Here is a 13,327-nt window from a genome sequence, read left to right as displayed (position 1 = left end):
TATGTACAAATCGACGATGCCATGCTATGCTCGAGAATAAATAGTAGTAGATGGTAAACAGTATGCCACGGTAGAAAAGGTCAAAATGTCGTAATTTACATTCGACAGTGGGTAGGTAGTATCCAACAGAGATCCATCTAGTCGATTGTGGTGTTCGAGGTGGATTAGGTGAAGGAGGTATGAGTGGGTTCGGGTGTCGGTGAGTTCATTTAGGAAATAAAGGAATAGAGTAGTAAGGTCGGTGGATTATGTGTGGCGCTTGTCCTTTGGTTTGCTGTTGGGTTTTTCATATTGATACCGGCGGTGGTTGTCGGCAATCCACCACTCCGTCATGTGTGCGGCATCGCGCGCCCAGCGGACGACATCAGGCTCCCCTCGGTCCGGTCGTGGATGGCTGGGCGAGATGGTGACCGGTGGTGGTGGAGGGGGAGGTCCGTGACCGTCGCCAGGACGGGGGTGCGGATGGTGTGGTGGTGGAGGAGGTGGTGGTGGGTGACGATGATGGGGTGGTGGTGGTGGCGGTGGTGGGTGAGGGAATGCAAAAGCATCGCGCTCATCTAGATCGTTGTCGTCGTCATCGTCTCCATCCTTATGTTTCTTCTTGTCATCACCATACTCGTGCCACAGCGCGTCCATTAGATCGTAAAAGCTGAAGCTGGTAATGGGGTGTTCTTCCTGAGGATCGCGCTCAACATCGGTGAACCGCCATTCGACATCGTCAATTAGCGGGATGACAATCCGCCATGCTGGTCTGTTGGCAGAGCGGACGGCGAGCCACGACCCGCCGGTGTTCATCACGCTGAATTGCCAGTCTTGCATGCCGTTGGCCTCCTGGTACAGCGGGCGGATGAGCGACTGCCCTTCGTAGAGGCCGCGGATATCCTTGGCTGCATTGGTGCCGTTGGCACTGAGCGAGTTGGACTCGATCAGGAGGTCAATGATGGTCGGGACGATTTGCAGCGAGATCACTGGATCTTTGACCTCGACTGCAGGGAGTTGAGGGTGTGCGAGGACGATGGGGACGTGGAAACTGCCGATGTGCGGGTTGCTGTATGGGGTGATTCCTCCGTCATTGGGAAGGGAGAGGCCGCTGCATCGGTTAGCATACGTAGTCAGATTATACGAATAAAGTGCAAAACTTACTGGTCACCAGCCATGACAACCAAGGTCTCATTGCGAACACCCTTCTCCTCCAGGATGTCGAGGATCTCCTGGATCCACCGATCACCAAACCCGATCGTGTTCAAGTACCGGTTCATGTCGTTGTTCTTCCCCTTGAACGAGGGGCCCATGATATTATCGTACTCATCGTCGGGCATACCCCACGGGTGGTGCGTCGTCCCAGTCAGATGCGTAAGGAAGACACGGGTGTTCTTCTCCTTCGCCTCGTCAAACGCGTCATGAATGTAGTCCCGCAGTTCCGTATCTGGATATCCGTAGTAGTTGACCTCCTTGTGTTCCAGAGGATAGTGCTTCGCGGAAGGCTTCTCGATGCGCTCCCTAGTGTAAATATCGTCGTAGCCCAGCATGGGGGTTAGTCTGTTCTGGTGGTCGTAGGTGTCCGTGACGGACTGCATCCAGATCGACTGCCACGGCCATGAACGATAGTCTGTCGCGTTGCTCGAGATATCCTTCTGCGCGCTGAGGGCGCCGACTACGTGCGGCATGCAGGGGTTGTAGAGGTGGTATTTCCATTCCTTGTTGAAGTCGGCCACGAGCGGTGAGATTCCGCACACCGTTCCGGCCACACTCTTGATGGTATACGTTCCTGTGGTGAAACCGTTTCTCGCACTGATTCCACCGTACTTCTTCCGTGGTCCTTCACGGTACTGGTCGAAACCGGAATCGAAGCCAGTCAGATACTCGGCGGTGCGAGTGAGATTGGCGACGGCCTTGACAGCGCTCTCGGGCATTTCTTTGCCGTTGAAAGACTCCTTGATCTTCTCGTGGATGAAGGAGCCGTTGCGAAGAGGGAAAACGTCGCCTCTGGTACTCTCCAGCTTTAGCAGGATAACGTGCTTGATATTCACGCCGCCGTCGGACAAAACATCCTTGAGCTCCTCCAACACTGGCGCCTGGAGGTTGGAAATATGCAGTGGGTCTTTCGACGCCATATAGTGCGGGCTGTCATAATGCCAGTCCTCGAACCCAGGGAGTCTGTCTTCTGGCATCCAGTCCCACTTGGGCGGGTCGGTGAGCGCGGTCTTTCCTTCCAGCCAGGAATAGTCAGGGATATATCCGGCCTGCTGTCCTAAAGTCGGGCGGTTCATTCCAGCAAACGGCGTCAAGGGCAACGCTCCCGAGAGGAAGATAAACGATGGATATGAGGGTCGGAAACAGCGAAGAATGACGAAAAAGATGAACGGCAACCAAACCAACAACCGCTTTGCAAGCGTGATCCGCTGCTGCGTCGGGCGCTTCGGGGCACTAGAACTGCTGCTAGCCCCGCTGGTACTGCCATTGTTCAACAACGCAGCCCCCTCCTCGTCATCGCTCTTGTATTCATTGTAATCTTCGACCGCGATCTGCTCGTAGACCTCAGGGTCGGGCAGGGGCTGCTCGCTCCGCAATCGGATGTGTCGAATACGAGGACCCACATGTCTGGAGAAGAAATTGTATACTGGTCTAAACAAAATTCTGAACGGTTCAGCGAGAATGTGCAGAATCCCGCCGGCGAGTCGATGGACGTAGGGGGCGAGGAACCAGGCGACGACGGTCATGATCGCCTCGACGATCAAAAAGCCAGTCAGGCCGGTGAGTAGTGTTCGGATGGCAGCGGCATCGCGGTGGAAGGTCTTGGCTTGTCGCCAGTTGATTTCGGCGCCGGCTGTAACATAGAAAGAGATGTTGGCGGAGGCCATTCCAGACATCACCAGACTTTTTAAAAAACGGAAAACGTCAGCAGTGTCTCAAAATTAGAGTGGGGAATCTGCGACTTACCTGAACGGAATGACGACCAGCGCCGCGAGAGCGTCCAGCCATCGCCATGGGAACTTCTGCGTGAGGTTCCGGATGAGAATTGTGCACGCGACATCTTGGGTGAAGAATGTGATGCCCCAGAGGAAGAACTTTTCCGGGGGAAGGGAGTGTAGATGGGCATAGAGGTGGAGGTTCTTAGCGGAAAAGAGGGCGAAAAATGAGAGAGTAAAAAAGAAACGTCGCGTCCAGTCCCAGAATACGTCAAAGAACGCGGCAGGCGACGACCGCAGACGGTTCCAGATGGAGGTGCATTGGCGGTAGAGCTTGAGATTCTGTACGGTTTTCATCGTGGTCGTCGTCGCGCGGCCGGATCAGCGAGGGCAGCACATACTCGAGTGGCGAGAGATAAAGAAAGAGATGGATGGCTAAGACAGAGAAGGAGAGAGGAGGAAGAAAAGGAAGATGTCAGCGATGGAGGAGTGAAAAGAACAAAGTTGGACGGTGAACAGAGTGACTCCACAAAGGAGGCGCATCGATTAGCGTGTTAACGTGGAGAGCGCCCGACTGCGACCAACGGCAGAGAAGCCTGTTTGAGCATTTGGCCCCAATGACGGCGAGTTAGCTAAGCCAGGCTCTTACTAACCGTGAATTGCCCCAGTGAACTGCAGTAACTGGACCCTGGTGCCAAGGCCCTGATTGGCGACCGCGTGTCGTCTGGGTCCAGCAGAAGCAGGGCCAGTGTGCACTCGTGGGACAGATGACAGGGAACACAGGGGCGTGCAACGCAAACCCCCAAACTACGCATCATGCAGTGAGTGACTACGACGGTGCTGCTACCAAAACCCTTCTCAGGGCGTGTTACTGAGGTACTCGCCAGGGGAGATGATTCATGGGCAGGTGACCACTTTCTAATTCGGGCAAGGTCGAGCCACTCCCGATTTGGACCCCAGCGGGGGTCCTGCCACCGTCTGCACCAATGGGCGGCCGCCAAATCTCAGCCTCGATGGCGGGAACAGCGTCCCAGTTGCGCCATTGGCCCACGAAGGATTGCGGCTGTTTCGCCCTCTCGATCCCTTTCTTTCCCTTTTTTTCCCTGCGTTGGTCCTGCCTTTTCGTGCTCTCGCCATTTCTCCCCAAATCCTCGCCATCGCACAGCCTCCTCCTCTGCCAATATAAAAGACTTATACACGGCTGACGGCCGATCGTGCTAGTTGTTGGGGTTTAGTGTCGTAAGACGTAGCAGATCGTGATGTAAGAATCATACTCTGGAGTAGAATGGTAATGCCTGGAGGGAATCAGGGATTCTCCCAGACCGGCGAGTCCGGATGCCCTGATGAAGTCACATCAGGGACCTGCGACCGTCGGCCTAGCAGCAGCCAGTCCACTGGTCGGTGGTCACTGGTTAGTCACGGAAATTCCGGGTCCACTGGTGCAGCCAACAGTTTCGGCCAAGACGCCCAGAACACGAAATGTGAAGCTTCCATTGCTTGACTGCGGAGATTTACGCTGGACACCGGGGCAACGTTTGTTCGCCGGAAGAAGCTTGACACCTCCAGACTTGACTGCTGCGTTCATTGCGACTGTCACGGAGGATGTTACTCCAAGTCATCCAGCTCGCAGTTGATTACTGTGGAGGAACTCGGGTGCCTGCGACTGGCAGAATATCACGAACCCACATGTTTCACTTTTCATAAGGCTCGCCTTCAGATGGTCGGACCAACGCTGATTACGTATACGAGGAACTCGTTAACTCTCGAACTAACATTTAGTCTAACTCACTAGTCTAGCTGCTTGTTATAAAATTAGGCTGCCACCAAACAACCCAAACATGCTGCCCCAGAACAGGAAGGCCCTGCCACTAGCGCCTTCGCACTGCCTTAGGCCCCTGGAGATAATATCCTCCTGCTGCCACTGCCACGCTGAGCCCCAGCAACAGCGTCGACTTGCTCACTGGCCACACCTCCTCGATGTGCCCTATCCGCGTCTCCTTCTTCCGCCCTACGAGCTGGCCCGCCCCGTCTCCTTCCACCTCGTAGTCCGTCCACTGCACCCGCGACAGTCCCCGCTGGTACTCGACCACCGTGCCGGGCCAGTTGTTTGTGATGCGGTTGTGCTCGTTCTTGTACCAGCTCGTGCAGCTGGGATCGGCAAAGCTGCTCTCGGCCAGGCGGGCTTGGATTGCGCGGTCAAAGGCTTGCACAGCGTCAGTTCGCGGCTGGATGGCGATTGTCCCGCCCTGCTCTTTGGCCCGCACGATCGGGTCGATCAGGGCGGCCAGGTAACGGCTCTGCGCCTCAATCATGAGGATGATCGAGTTGTGTCCTATCAATGTTGGGGGTTTGTTTGTTAGACATGTTTCGGGGCTGTGGGCTCAATCCTTCTAGAAACTTACCGAGATTAGTGTTTGGCCCGTACAGCAGTCCGAAGTTTGGCATGTCCTCCACTGTCACACCATAGTAGGCTGTTGCACCGCCATCCCAAACATCCTTCAGGTCCCGGCCGCCTGCACCGTACACCTTGATGGGGTGCAGGAATTCCACTGTTCGGAACCCCGTTGCGTACACGATCAGATCGTACTCGGTGTGCTCGCCGTCAGCGGTCTCAATGCCCGACTCCGTGATTCTTGAGATCGCGCTCGTTTGCAAACTGACATGCTCCTTGTTCAACGCAGGGTAGTAGTCGTCTGACGAGAGAACCCGGCGACACCCCGGGGGGTATGTGGGCGTTAGCGTCTCCCACATGTCCGGCTTATCGGGGAGACCCTTTTTGATATGCGCGGTCCCCATATTGCGCAGCCACCGCGCGAACGTAGAGTCGGTCTTGACGATGGCGTCGTGGCTCATCTCGCGGTAGAACATCATCAAAGAGCGCTTGCATTGCCGCACAAACGGGATGGATAGAAACGCGCTCTGGATGGTGCTCACGCTCGAGTCGTCACGCCCGATAATCCATTGAGGGTTCCGCTGGAAGACGGTCAGATGGGATGCCGTCTTTGCCATCTCAGGCACGATCTGGACGGCCGTTGCACCTGCTCAGACTTAGCATCATACGCCCAGATCAAACGCAGGGCAGAACAGGTATACATACCATTCCCAATCACAGCAACCTTCTTCCCCTTGAAGTCATACGTCCAGTCCCATCGCGCCGAATGCATACTCTTCCCCTTAAACTCGTCCCGCCCAGGGATATCCGGCCAGAAGGGCTGGTTCAGCTGTCCCACCCCCGGAATCAGCACGTTCGCCGAAAGCACATAACCGCTCTGGTACTCGCTGTCCTTTTCACCTGACACGCGAACCTGGATCTTCCACTGGCGCGTCTTCTCGTCCCAGCGCGCCTCGTCAACCGTCGAGTTGAATCGGATGTACGGGTACAGGCCGTATTTGCTTGCGACGCCGGTAAGGTAGTGCAGCATTTCTTCTTGGCCTGGGTATTCGCGCGTCCAGTTGGAGCGTTGCTCGAAGGAGTAGCTGTATAGCGCGCTCCAGACTACATATTTTCTCAGCATGCTACATCCATAAGTAGCCCGACTAGACCAGGCTTCTATCCTTGGGTGGAAGTCAACGTACCATCGCATGCGCACCCCGGGTACTTGTTATCGTGCCATGTCCCGCCGACAGAGCTCCCCTTTTCGAGAATAACAAAGTTGCGATGGTTGCGACGGAGTAAATCAATGGCCATGCAAATTCCTAGTAGCGTTAGTCAACTAACTAATCAGTCGCACCTCGCCAACATGAGTAAACAAACCAGAAATGCCAGCGCCAATGATCGCAACCGTGGACTCGGTGTAGTCCTGGTTCCCGACCGGGTGGTTCGAGCTCCCCATGTTCGGTTTGTTTGGCCGGCTGATTCGATACACTTAATCTTCTAAAAAGAACTAGGGTGAGAATTAATAAATAAGTGAAGGAACGAACTCCGATCGATCGAAAAGCGAGACGGCGCGCCTCGGGTCGCTGGAGTTGCCACTGCCAGGGGTCTTCTGCTTCCCCGCATAAGATCGCGGATGGACCTCGGCCTTGACGGGCCTTGGCACAACAATCGGCCGTTATACTGATGGTATCGGTCGGTCTGTAAGTTGCACATTGGTAATAATGACACTCTAATTGAAGAATGTATTCCCCGCAGTGTTACTTACTAGACTAGTTAGTATGCTACGTCTGCTCATATTGCAGTTGTGGCGGTTATCAACTGCCAAGGTACTCCTCACATCTGATTGTTAGCATCAACTATAACATGTGATGCATAACAAGCTTGAGTTTTTAGAGCTGCTTGCGAGTTGCCAAGATGCAGAGACGATATCCAGTCCTACTCCGTACTTAGGTACCCTGTATGTATCGTCTGGCCCGAGTGAAGATTGCCCCTCCAGCCTCGGTAGCCGGGCATCCTCGAGGTTGGTCAGTTACGATCAGATGCATTCGCTGGCAGTTGATAATGGGATTTTACGTATCCAATTCTGTTGTCGGAGTAAATGGCTCTATGCGCCAAGCCTGCAGTTGGAGAGAACCCTGCCACGGTGCCACCTCAGCTGCATAGCTGAAGAGTCCGAGAGTGTGCAGCGAAGGACTTGGCCATGGCATATTCAGTCAGCAACGCAGTCAGAGTCGATTACGGACTGGATGGTTAATTTGACTGAATCATTATTATCCTAATAAGTGGTAAGGATACTTGATTAGTATTTTTGTTAGTCTCGGTTTTGGTCGCTGTCTTTCGAAATATATAGAAAGTTGGTGGTGATATATATATAGTTTGGTTCCGGTTGTTATCAAAATTAAACATCGATAGCACTGCGCTATACGTTACTCCAGTCAATCAATACTACATAATACTACATCACCTGCATAATTAACTAAATTCATGCATCGCCTCCAACGAAACATCAGGCGACCATTCAAGCAGGCAGCCTGACAGAATGCTGTCGTGTAACCTCGCAAGGTTCCCCGCATCCGCAGCTGAGCTCGAGCAATTGAAAACTGCCTAGCATAGCCTCATTTGCCAAATTGTCTGTCTGCTATGGAGTACTACTGCCGGTGATCGAGTCTTAAGGCTAAGAGCCAAGAGTCAAGACTCAAGAGTAAGGCAACTGTCCTCGTGGCGCCCGGGAAAACGCGCCTGATACGCCGGCCCGTCTACTAGTTTTACCAATTTTAAATAGTACAGTTACTACGGGTCTACGGGAGTGTCCTCCGTGGAGTTTGCAGGATGCCCACCGAGACACGGAACATGTCCGCAGGAAAAGGGGAGGCGGATCCTGGTCTTAGCGTGGGCCACTAAGGGGTTGATTTGGCTCTTTCTTGTCGAGACTGTGATTCGTTCTGCCGTTTATCGACGGGAGTGTTATCTGATTTATTTGTGTTTACTGTTTAACTAGGTTGTTCCTATAGTTAATCCTATTGTTTTTGTCATAATGGATTGAACTACCAATGTTTGCCGAGGAGCGGCCCTAGATTAACAGAGCCTGATGATCGATAAGAAAACATAGTACAAGTGCAGCTAACGACAACAACAAACAACAAACAACAGAACTATGCCTGACTCTTGAGATACGGAATCCCCGTCAACTTAAACGCTCTCTCCCCTAACACCGGCCCAACAACCGGTTTGAAGCGATTATACGGGCACTCCACTCCATCACGCTTCGCAACATTCGACCCCGTATGCTTCGCATTCGGCCAATGCGTCGTGCCCAGCCAGTTCTGATACGCCTCTTTCTTCCTCCCCAGATCCTCCTGCGTCGCATCCGCAACAGGCATGTAGCAGGTATAGATGCAGAACCGCGGCGTTGAGCCCTCGGGGCTGAGATTGTAGTGCGGCGTCCGCGAGTCCCAGAGGAGAAGATCGCCCGGCTCAGCGCACACCTTGACCCATTCGCAGTTCCGCTCCTCGAGCCATTTCATCCCGTTCGAGGTGAACCCGTACCACTCGGGTGTCCAGGCTGGGATGCGCGCTTCGTCTTTCATGTCGTGGTGGAATTCTGATGAGAGGAGGTGCGCGCCGCGGCAGACGATCAGGCCGCCGTCGGAGGAGCCGTTGGGGAGCAGGTTGACGAGCCCTTGGAGACAGCGGAAGTCGGGCTTCTCTGGGTCTTGGTCCTGGTGTGGCCAGGGTTTGTTTGGAGGGAGATCGGTGCGGCTGCTGCTGTTAACTAACTAAAGAAAAGGCAAGGTGGATGGAAGACCCGACTTACTTGGGAAAGCCGAAGTTGATTGCGTCAAAGGAGACAATAAGGTCTTTGTCGTTGTAGACTTTCTCGAATGCGGAGACCACGCCTGGCTCGCTGCGGACGTCCCAGACGAACTTCTCGTGGGCTACACCGTAGTGCATGCACATGCCTTTCTCGTTGATGAGTGGTAGGCGGTCTTTATGGACGGTGCTTTGATCATTGCGGTCGAAGCCGAGATTGCTGCTTCGTTAGATCCATTCGGTATACTAGGACATCAGGAAGTCTTACAAGCCCTCTAGCCATGAGTACATTTCATCAGCGTACTTCAGTGCCCGCTCCTTCGGAACAGCTCCCTTTACGACAGCAAAGCCATCCCTTGCGAGGTCATCACGGAAGTCTCCAAACGTAGGATCCTTTCCGTCCAGGCGCATGCGGACGTTGACCTGTGGAATAGTAACAGACTCGGTGACTGTGGTGGACATGATGGACTGTAAGTGACGGCAGTTTTCAAATGTGTTTGACCAACTGAGTACCGATGAATGATCAGGTCAGTTTATACTCATTGCTATGATGGCTTGTGTAGTTATACAGACCACCACTGCCCACAATTCCGTATATCGCCCACTCGGCGGAAAACGTGGAGAAGGGAAGGGAAGTGGAGGTGGAGGTCGGGGTGGGCGAAGTCCCAACTAGTGGGCGCAGGTGAATGAAAACCTGAGATTTCCACAGATGGTACCCATTATAGAAGAGTGCTTTTTATGAAAACGACATGAAAACTAGAAGCCCGTTTCGGATCATTATTGTTGGGGGAGGCATAGCGGGCCTCACGGCCGCCATTGCCCTTCGCGCGCCCAACAGGCGGATTACAGTGCTAGAACAGTCGCGCCTGAATACAGAAATTGGTGCACTGATCTCTCTACAGCCAAATGCGACTAAGATTGTATACGATACTTTTGGATTAGGCAAGGAGCTCGAAGATGCTCGGGGCTTGGTAGATGAAGGTTTCCGGGTTTACTCGACCGACGGAGAGCTGGTAAACCATATTCCTTTGACTACCAAGAACGAGTATGGGGCTAGTCGGATTGTATACCATCGGAGGGACTTACACGATGCACTGAAGAAGGCAGCTCTCTGCACAAACAGAGATGGGCACCCAGTCGAGATTAAAGTCTCCTCTCGCGTGGTGGCATGCGACCCTTTGCATGGAAGTGTGGAGCTCGAAAATGGCGACAAGCTGGAAGGTGATGTTATTATAGGAGCGGATGGGATGTACGTAGAGACACTTTCTGGTTGGCCAAGCTGACAAGGCTATAGCCATAGTGGCCTTCGGAAGTATGTTTTGGATAGCAATGTCGTGCCAACGCCGACGGGTCATTCTGGTATGGATCACCCGATATCTTGACGAACTGAGCTAATGGATGTAGCTTATCGGCTTATGGTACGCGTAACCACGTATTTATAGAACCATACTCACAGAGCAGATTCCTTCGGACATTCTTCAAGACAAAGAACCCGAATTCTGCAGTAAGATCGACCCGAGAAGTCCATTCACATCGATGATGGTCGCGCATAACTGTCGTCTCGTTATGGGCCCCGGGAGACAAGGCGATGTTTTTGGGATTGTGGCGCTGGTTCCAGATGGTACGTTTTCCCTTGAAGAACACTTCAGGTACTGACACCCCGTAGATCAAATAAATGAGGACCCAAATGCGAATCAGTCCTGGGTTTCGAAAGGCAACCTGACAAAGATGTTGGATACATTCGCGGAGTTTCCTAGCTGGGTAACAAGCATTTTCAAGTCAGTTACGCGTCAATCGCTATTAAATTTGGCTAACTCGACCAGACATTCTTCAGATCTCGGACTGTGGCAATTGCGTGATATTGTAAGTTGGCTTTGCGTGTCGTCGAATATCATTAACCAACTTGTAGGATCCTCTTAGCACGTGGCACCGGGGGCGACTCATATTGATTGGAGACGCCGCACATGCGATGCTGCCCACGCAGGGACAGGGAGCCAGCCAAGCAATTGAAGACTCTGAGGCGCTGGGTGCGTTCTTTAAGCGAAGCGAAGAGGGCTATTCTCTCGAAGAGATTAGCGCAATACTTCAAGTATGACCATAGTGATGACGCCGGATTATCTTTGCTCACGCTTTGTAGGACATTTTTCGCAGCCGACACGACCGTGCAAGTCTTATTCAAGCGTACAGTCGACATGCAGCAAAACCGGGCACTGCAAAAGGAGAGAAGACTGTCACAATGTGCGTACTTTTCGGTGGACTCCTAGCAGTGACTAATCGCGTGCATAGGAAACCGGACGAGTTCATGGCATTTAACTGCAAGTACAGCGGTGCGAAGGACTGGCTAGATCGGCAGCCTGTTTTTATTGTCTGAGGTGCTTTATAAACAGGCTGTTGGCGAGAGCAAAGTTCCAGTTCTCCCACGGCGGTGGTAGAGAGGGCGCACCTGGGCCATTGTTTCATCCCGTACTCCGTACAGCTTGGCTAAGATGGGACGGGCATGCAGACGTGAGTGGATCGCACTAGAGCAGTAACAGTAGATACTAAAATACCACGACGTGGGAATAGAGCATCAGGCAACCATGTAAAGAGTGTTGGACTTGTGTTGGAGAGAGAACTTGTTTGGACTAGCGTCGGCACAACACTGAGTGTCCTCCACATGATATCCCGACTGCTCTGACTTCAACTTCAATTCTTCCTATTTGATCTCATCGTATCACCGTGCCATTTCACTGCATCGTATGAGCCCTAATAATGTTTCAATGTCATTTCCAAACAAGTCGCCCCGTATCAAGGACGCTGCTAGTCCCCACCAGTGCCCCGAGTGCCACAGGTCTTATGAAAGACCCGACCACCTAGCTCGCCATCTAGACTCTCGTGCGTCTCTTGATGAGTATTTAGTTGGAAAGCAGCTAATGAAATGGTTAGATAGGAACGAACGGACGTTCCAATGCCCGATCTGCCACCGTGGCTTCAATCGCAGGCATGACGCCCCCTCCACCACTTCACGAAAACCAAACTGACTTAAGCGGAAGAGACGTGCTGCAACGGCACCGACAAATACACACTGGTGACACACCTGTAAGCAAATACAAGGAGAGGGCTATTGAAGCATGCGAGCAATGTGCAACTGCGAAAGTGAGCTGTAATGATAAGAACCCTTGCGAGGTACATACAACCTTCATGATATAAGATCATGTTGCTAATAGGTTGGTAGAGATGCCAACGTAAAGGTATAATCTGTGTCCCACGCAAGTCGGGTCGGCGACGTGACAAGGCAACGAGAACACCTAGATCCGATACCAAAACACCGCGAAGTCAGTTCGGTAATGAGTTTGACACTGGTAGAAGCTCAACACCATCCACCCTATCGCTTGACCACAACCAGCAAACCAACCAGACGTCATTTTATTCACCGGCATCTTCAGCATCCTCCATAGTACCGCTCCCTGCATGCTTACCTGGTCACGGTTTGTCTCGCGACCCTGTGGAAAATTACCAGGAAGTGAGCGACTTCCCAGCATTCTTCGAACAAGTTATGATGGTACCCAATATCTATCCCCTCACCGAAGTTTCCGAAGTGCAGCATCCCAGAGGCGTATTCGATTTCATGTGTGACCCAGAGTCTACTAGTCCAAATGCCGGTTTGTTTGGCGCGGATATTCTCGCGGATCTGGACAAAATACTCGAATATAATCCATCACCCGCTGCTACAAATTCACATTTAGATGCTTCCAATGAGGAGCAAAATACGAAGCAACGGGTTGCCGCATTCCGAAAATCCCTATGGTACGCCCTTCAAAAACCTACGAGAGTCAAGAAGGTGCTTAAATAACGGATTTAACATTGGACAGGCTTTGGGTACCTGAGAAAAATCAAAATGGCTTTAGTGAAATTGGCCAGATACCACTAAAGGACGGCGATATGACAGCATCTATCTCATCATTGCATAGGTCTCGGCTTGAAGCTTTGGACATTCGTGGCAAACTCACTCATCAGCTGCGAGATAACATTTTCCAGTTGGTTTTATCTACAGGGGAATCGCGGCTTTCTGTGCCCTCCTTCCCAACCGCTGAATCACTTGATGCCCTTATCAAGATTGGAATTTCCAAGCGGACCGAGACGGATGCGTGGATACACCCGTATACCCTGTATCGCCAGGACTCACGGCCAGAACTATTGACCGCGCTTGTTGCTGCTGGTTGCGTGTGCTCTGCTATCCCATCAATAAATA

General features: G+C 52.5%; 5 protein-coding genes across 5 annotated transcripts; 2 read left to right on the top strand and 3 right to left on the bottom strand.

The window, feature by feature from the left end:
• Window positions 1-246: 246 nt before the first annotated feature.
• APUU_20181S (sulfatase domain protein) lies at window positions 247-3,266 on the bottom strand (the record flags this gene model as incomplete). Its single annotated transcript, XM_041698793.1, has 3 exons — window positions 247-1,090; window positions 1,144-2,877; window positions 2,941-3,266. The coding sequence occupies 3 exons, from the start codon at window positions 3,264-3,266 to the stop codon at window positions 247-249; spliced, it is 2,904 nt and encodes a 967-aa protein (XP_041551943.1).
• A 1,511-nt stretch (window positions 3,267-4,777) lies between these two features.
• On the bottom strand, window positions 4,778-6,742 carry APUU_20180S (flavin-containing monooxygenase; the record flags this gene model as incomplete). The annotated part of the gene is made up of 5 exons (XM_041698792.1): window positions 4,778-5,241; window positions 5,312-5,947; window positions 6,007-6,405; window positions 6,486-6,605; window positions 6,664-6,742. The coding sequence occupies 5 exons, from the start codon at window positions 6,740-6,742 to the stop codon at window positions 4,778-4,780; spliced, it is 1,698 nt and encodes a 565-aa protein (XP_041551942.1).
• A 1,696-nt stretch (window positions 6,743-8,438) lies between these two features.
• APUU_20179S (uncharacterized protein) lies at window positions 8,439-9,558 on the bottom strand (the record flags this gene model as incomplete). The annotated part of the gene is made up of 3 exons (XM_041698791.1): window positions 8,439-9,045; window positions 9,101-9,316; window positions 9,365-9,558. 3 exons carry the CDS (start codon window positions 9,556-9,558, stop codon window positions 8,439-8,441), a joined length of 1,017 nt encoding a protein of 338 aa, XP_041551941.1.
• Window positions 9,559-9,845: 287 nt separating this feature from the next.
• Window positions 9,846-11,467, top strand: APUU_20178A (uncharacterized protein; the record flags this gene model as incomplete). Its single annotated transcript, XM_041698790.1, has 9 exons — window positions 9,846-10,345; window positions 10,391-10,455; window positions 10,501-10,514; window positions 10,558-10,717; window positions 10,763-10,874; window positions 10,920-10,959; window positions 11,006-11,185; window positions 11,234-11,334; window positions 11,383-11,467. 9 exons carry the CDS (start codon window positions 9,846-9,848, stop codon window positions 11,465-11,467), a joined length of 1,257 nt encoding a protein of 418 aa, XP_041551940.1.
• A 367-nt stretch (window positions 11,468-11,834) lies between these two features.
• Window positions 11,835-13,239, top strand: APUU_20177A (Zn(II)2Cys6 transcription factor domain-containing protein; the record flags this gene model as incomplete). Its single annotated transcript, XM_041698789.1, has 5 exons — window positions 11,835-11,970; window positions 12,022-12,076; window positions 12,129-12,261; window positions 12,311-12,882; window positions 12,948-13,239. Coding segments are annotated over 5 exons (1,188 nt in total), but the record flags the coding sequence as incomplete, so codon positions are not given.
• Between the last annotated feature and the right edge of the window lie 88 nt (window positions 13,240-13,327).

Source organism: Aspergillus puulaauensis, chromosome 2 (genome assembly GCF_016861865.1).
Source record: "Aspergillus puulaauensis MK2 DNA, chromosome 2, nearly complete sequence".
Lineage (NCBI taxonomy): Eukaryota > Fungi > Ascomycota > Eurotiomycetes > Eurotiales > Aspergillaceae > Aspergillus > Aspergillus puulaauensis.
Note: the sequence above shows the minus strand (reverse complement) of the source record. Positions and strands in the feature narration are given on the sequence as shown.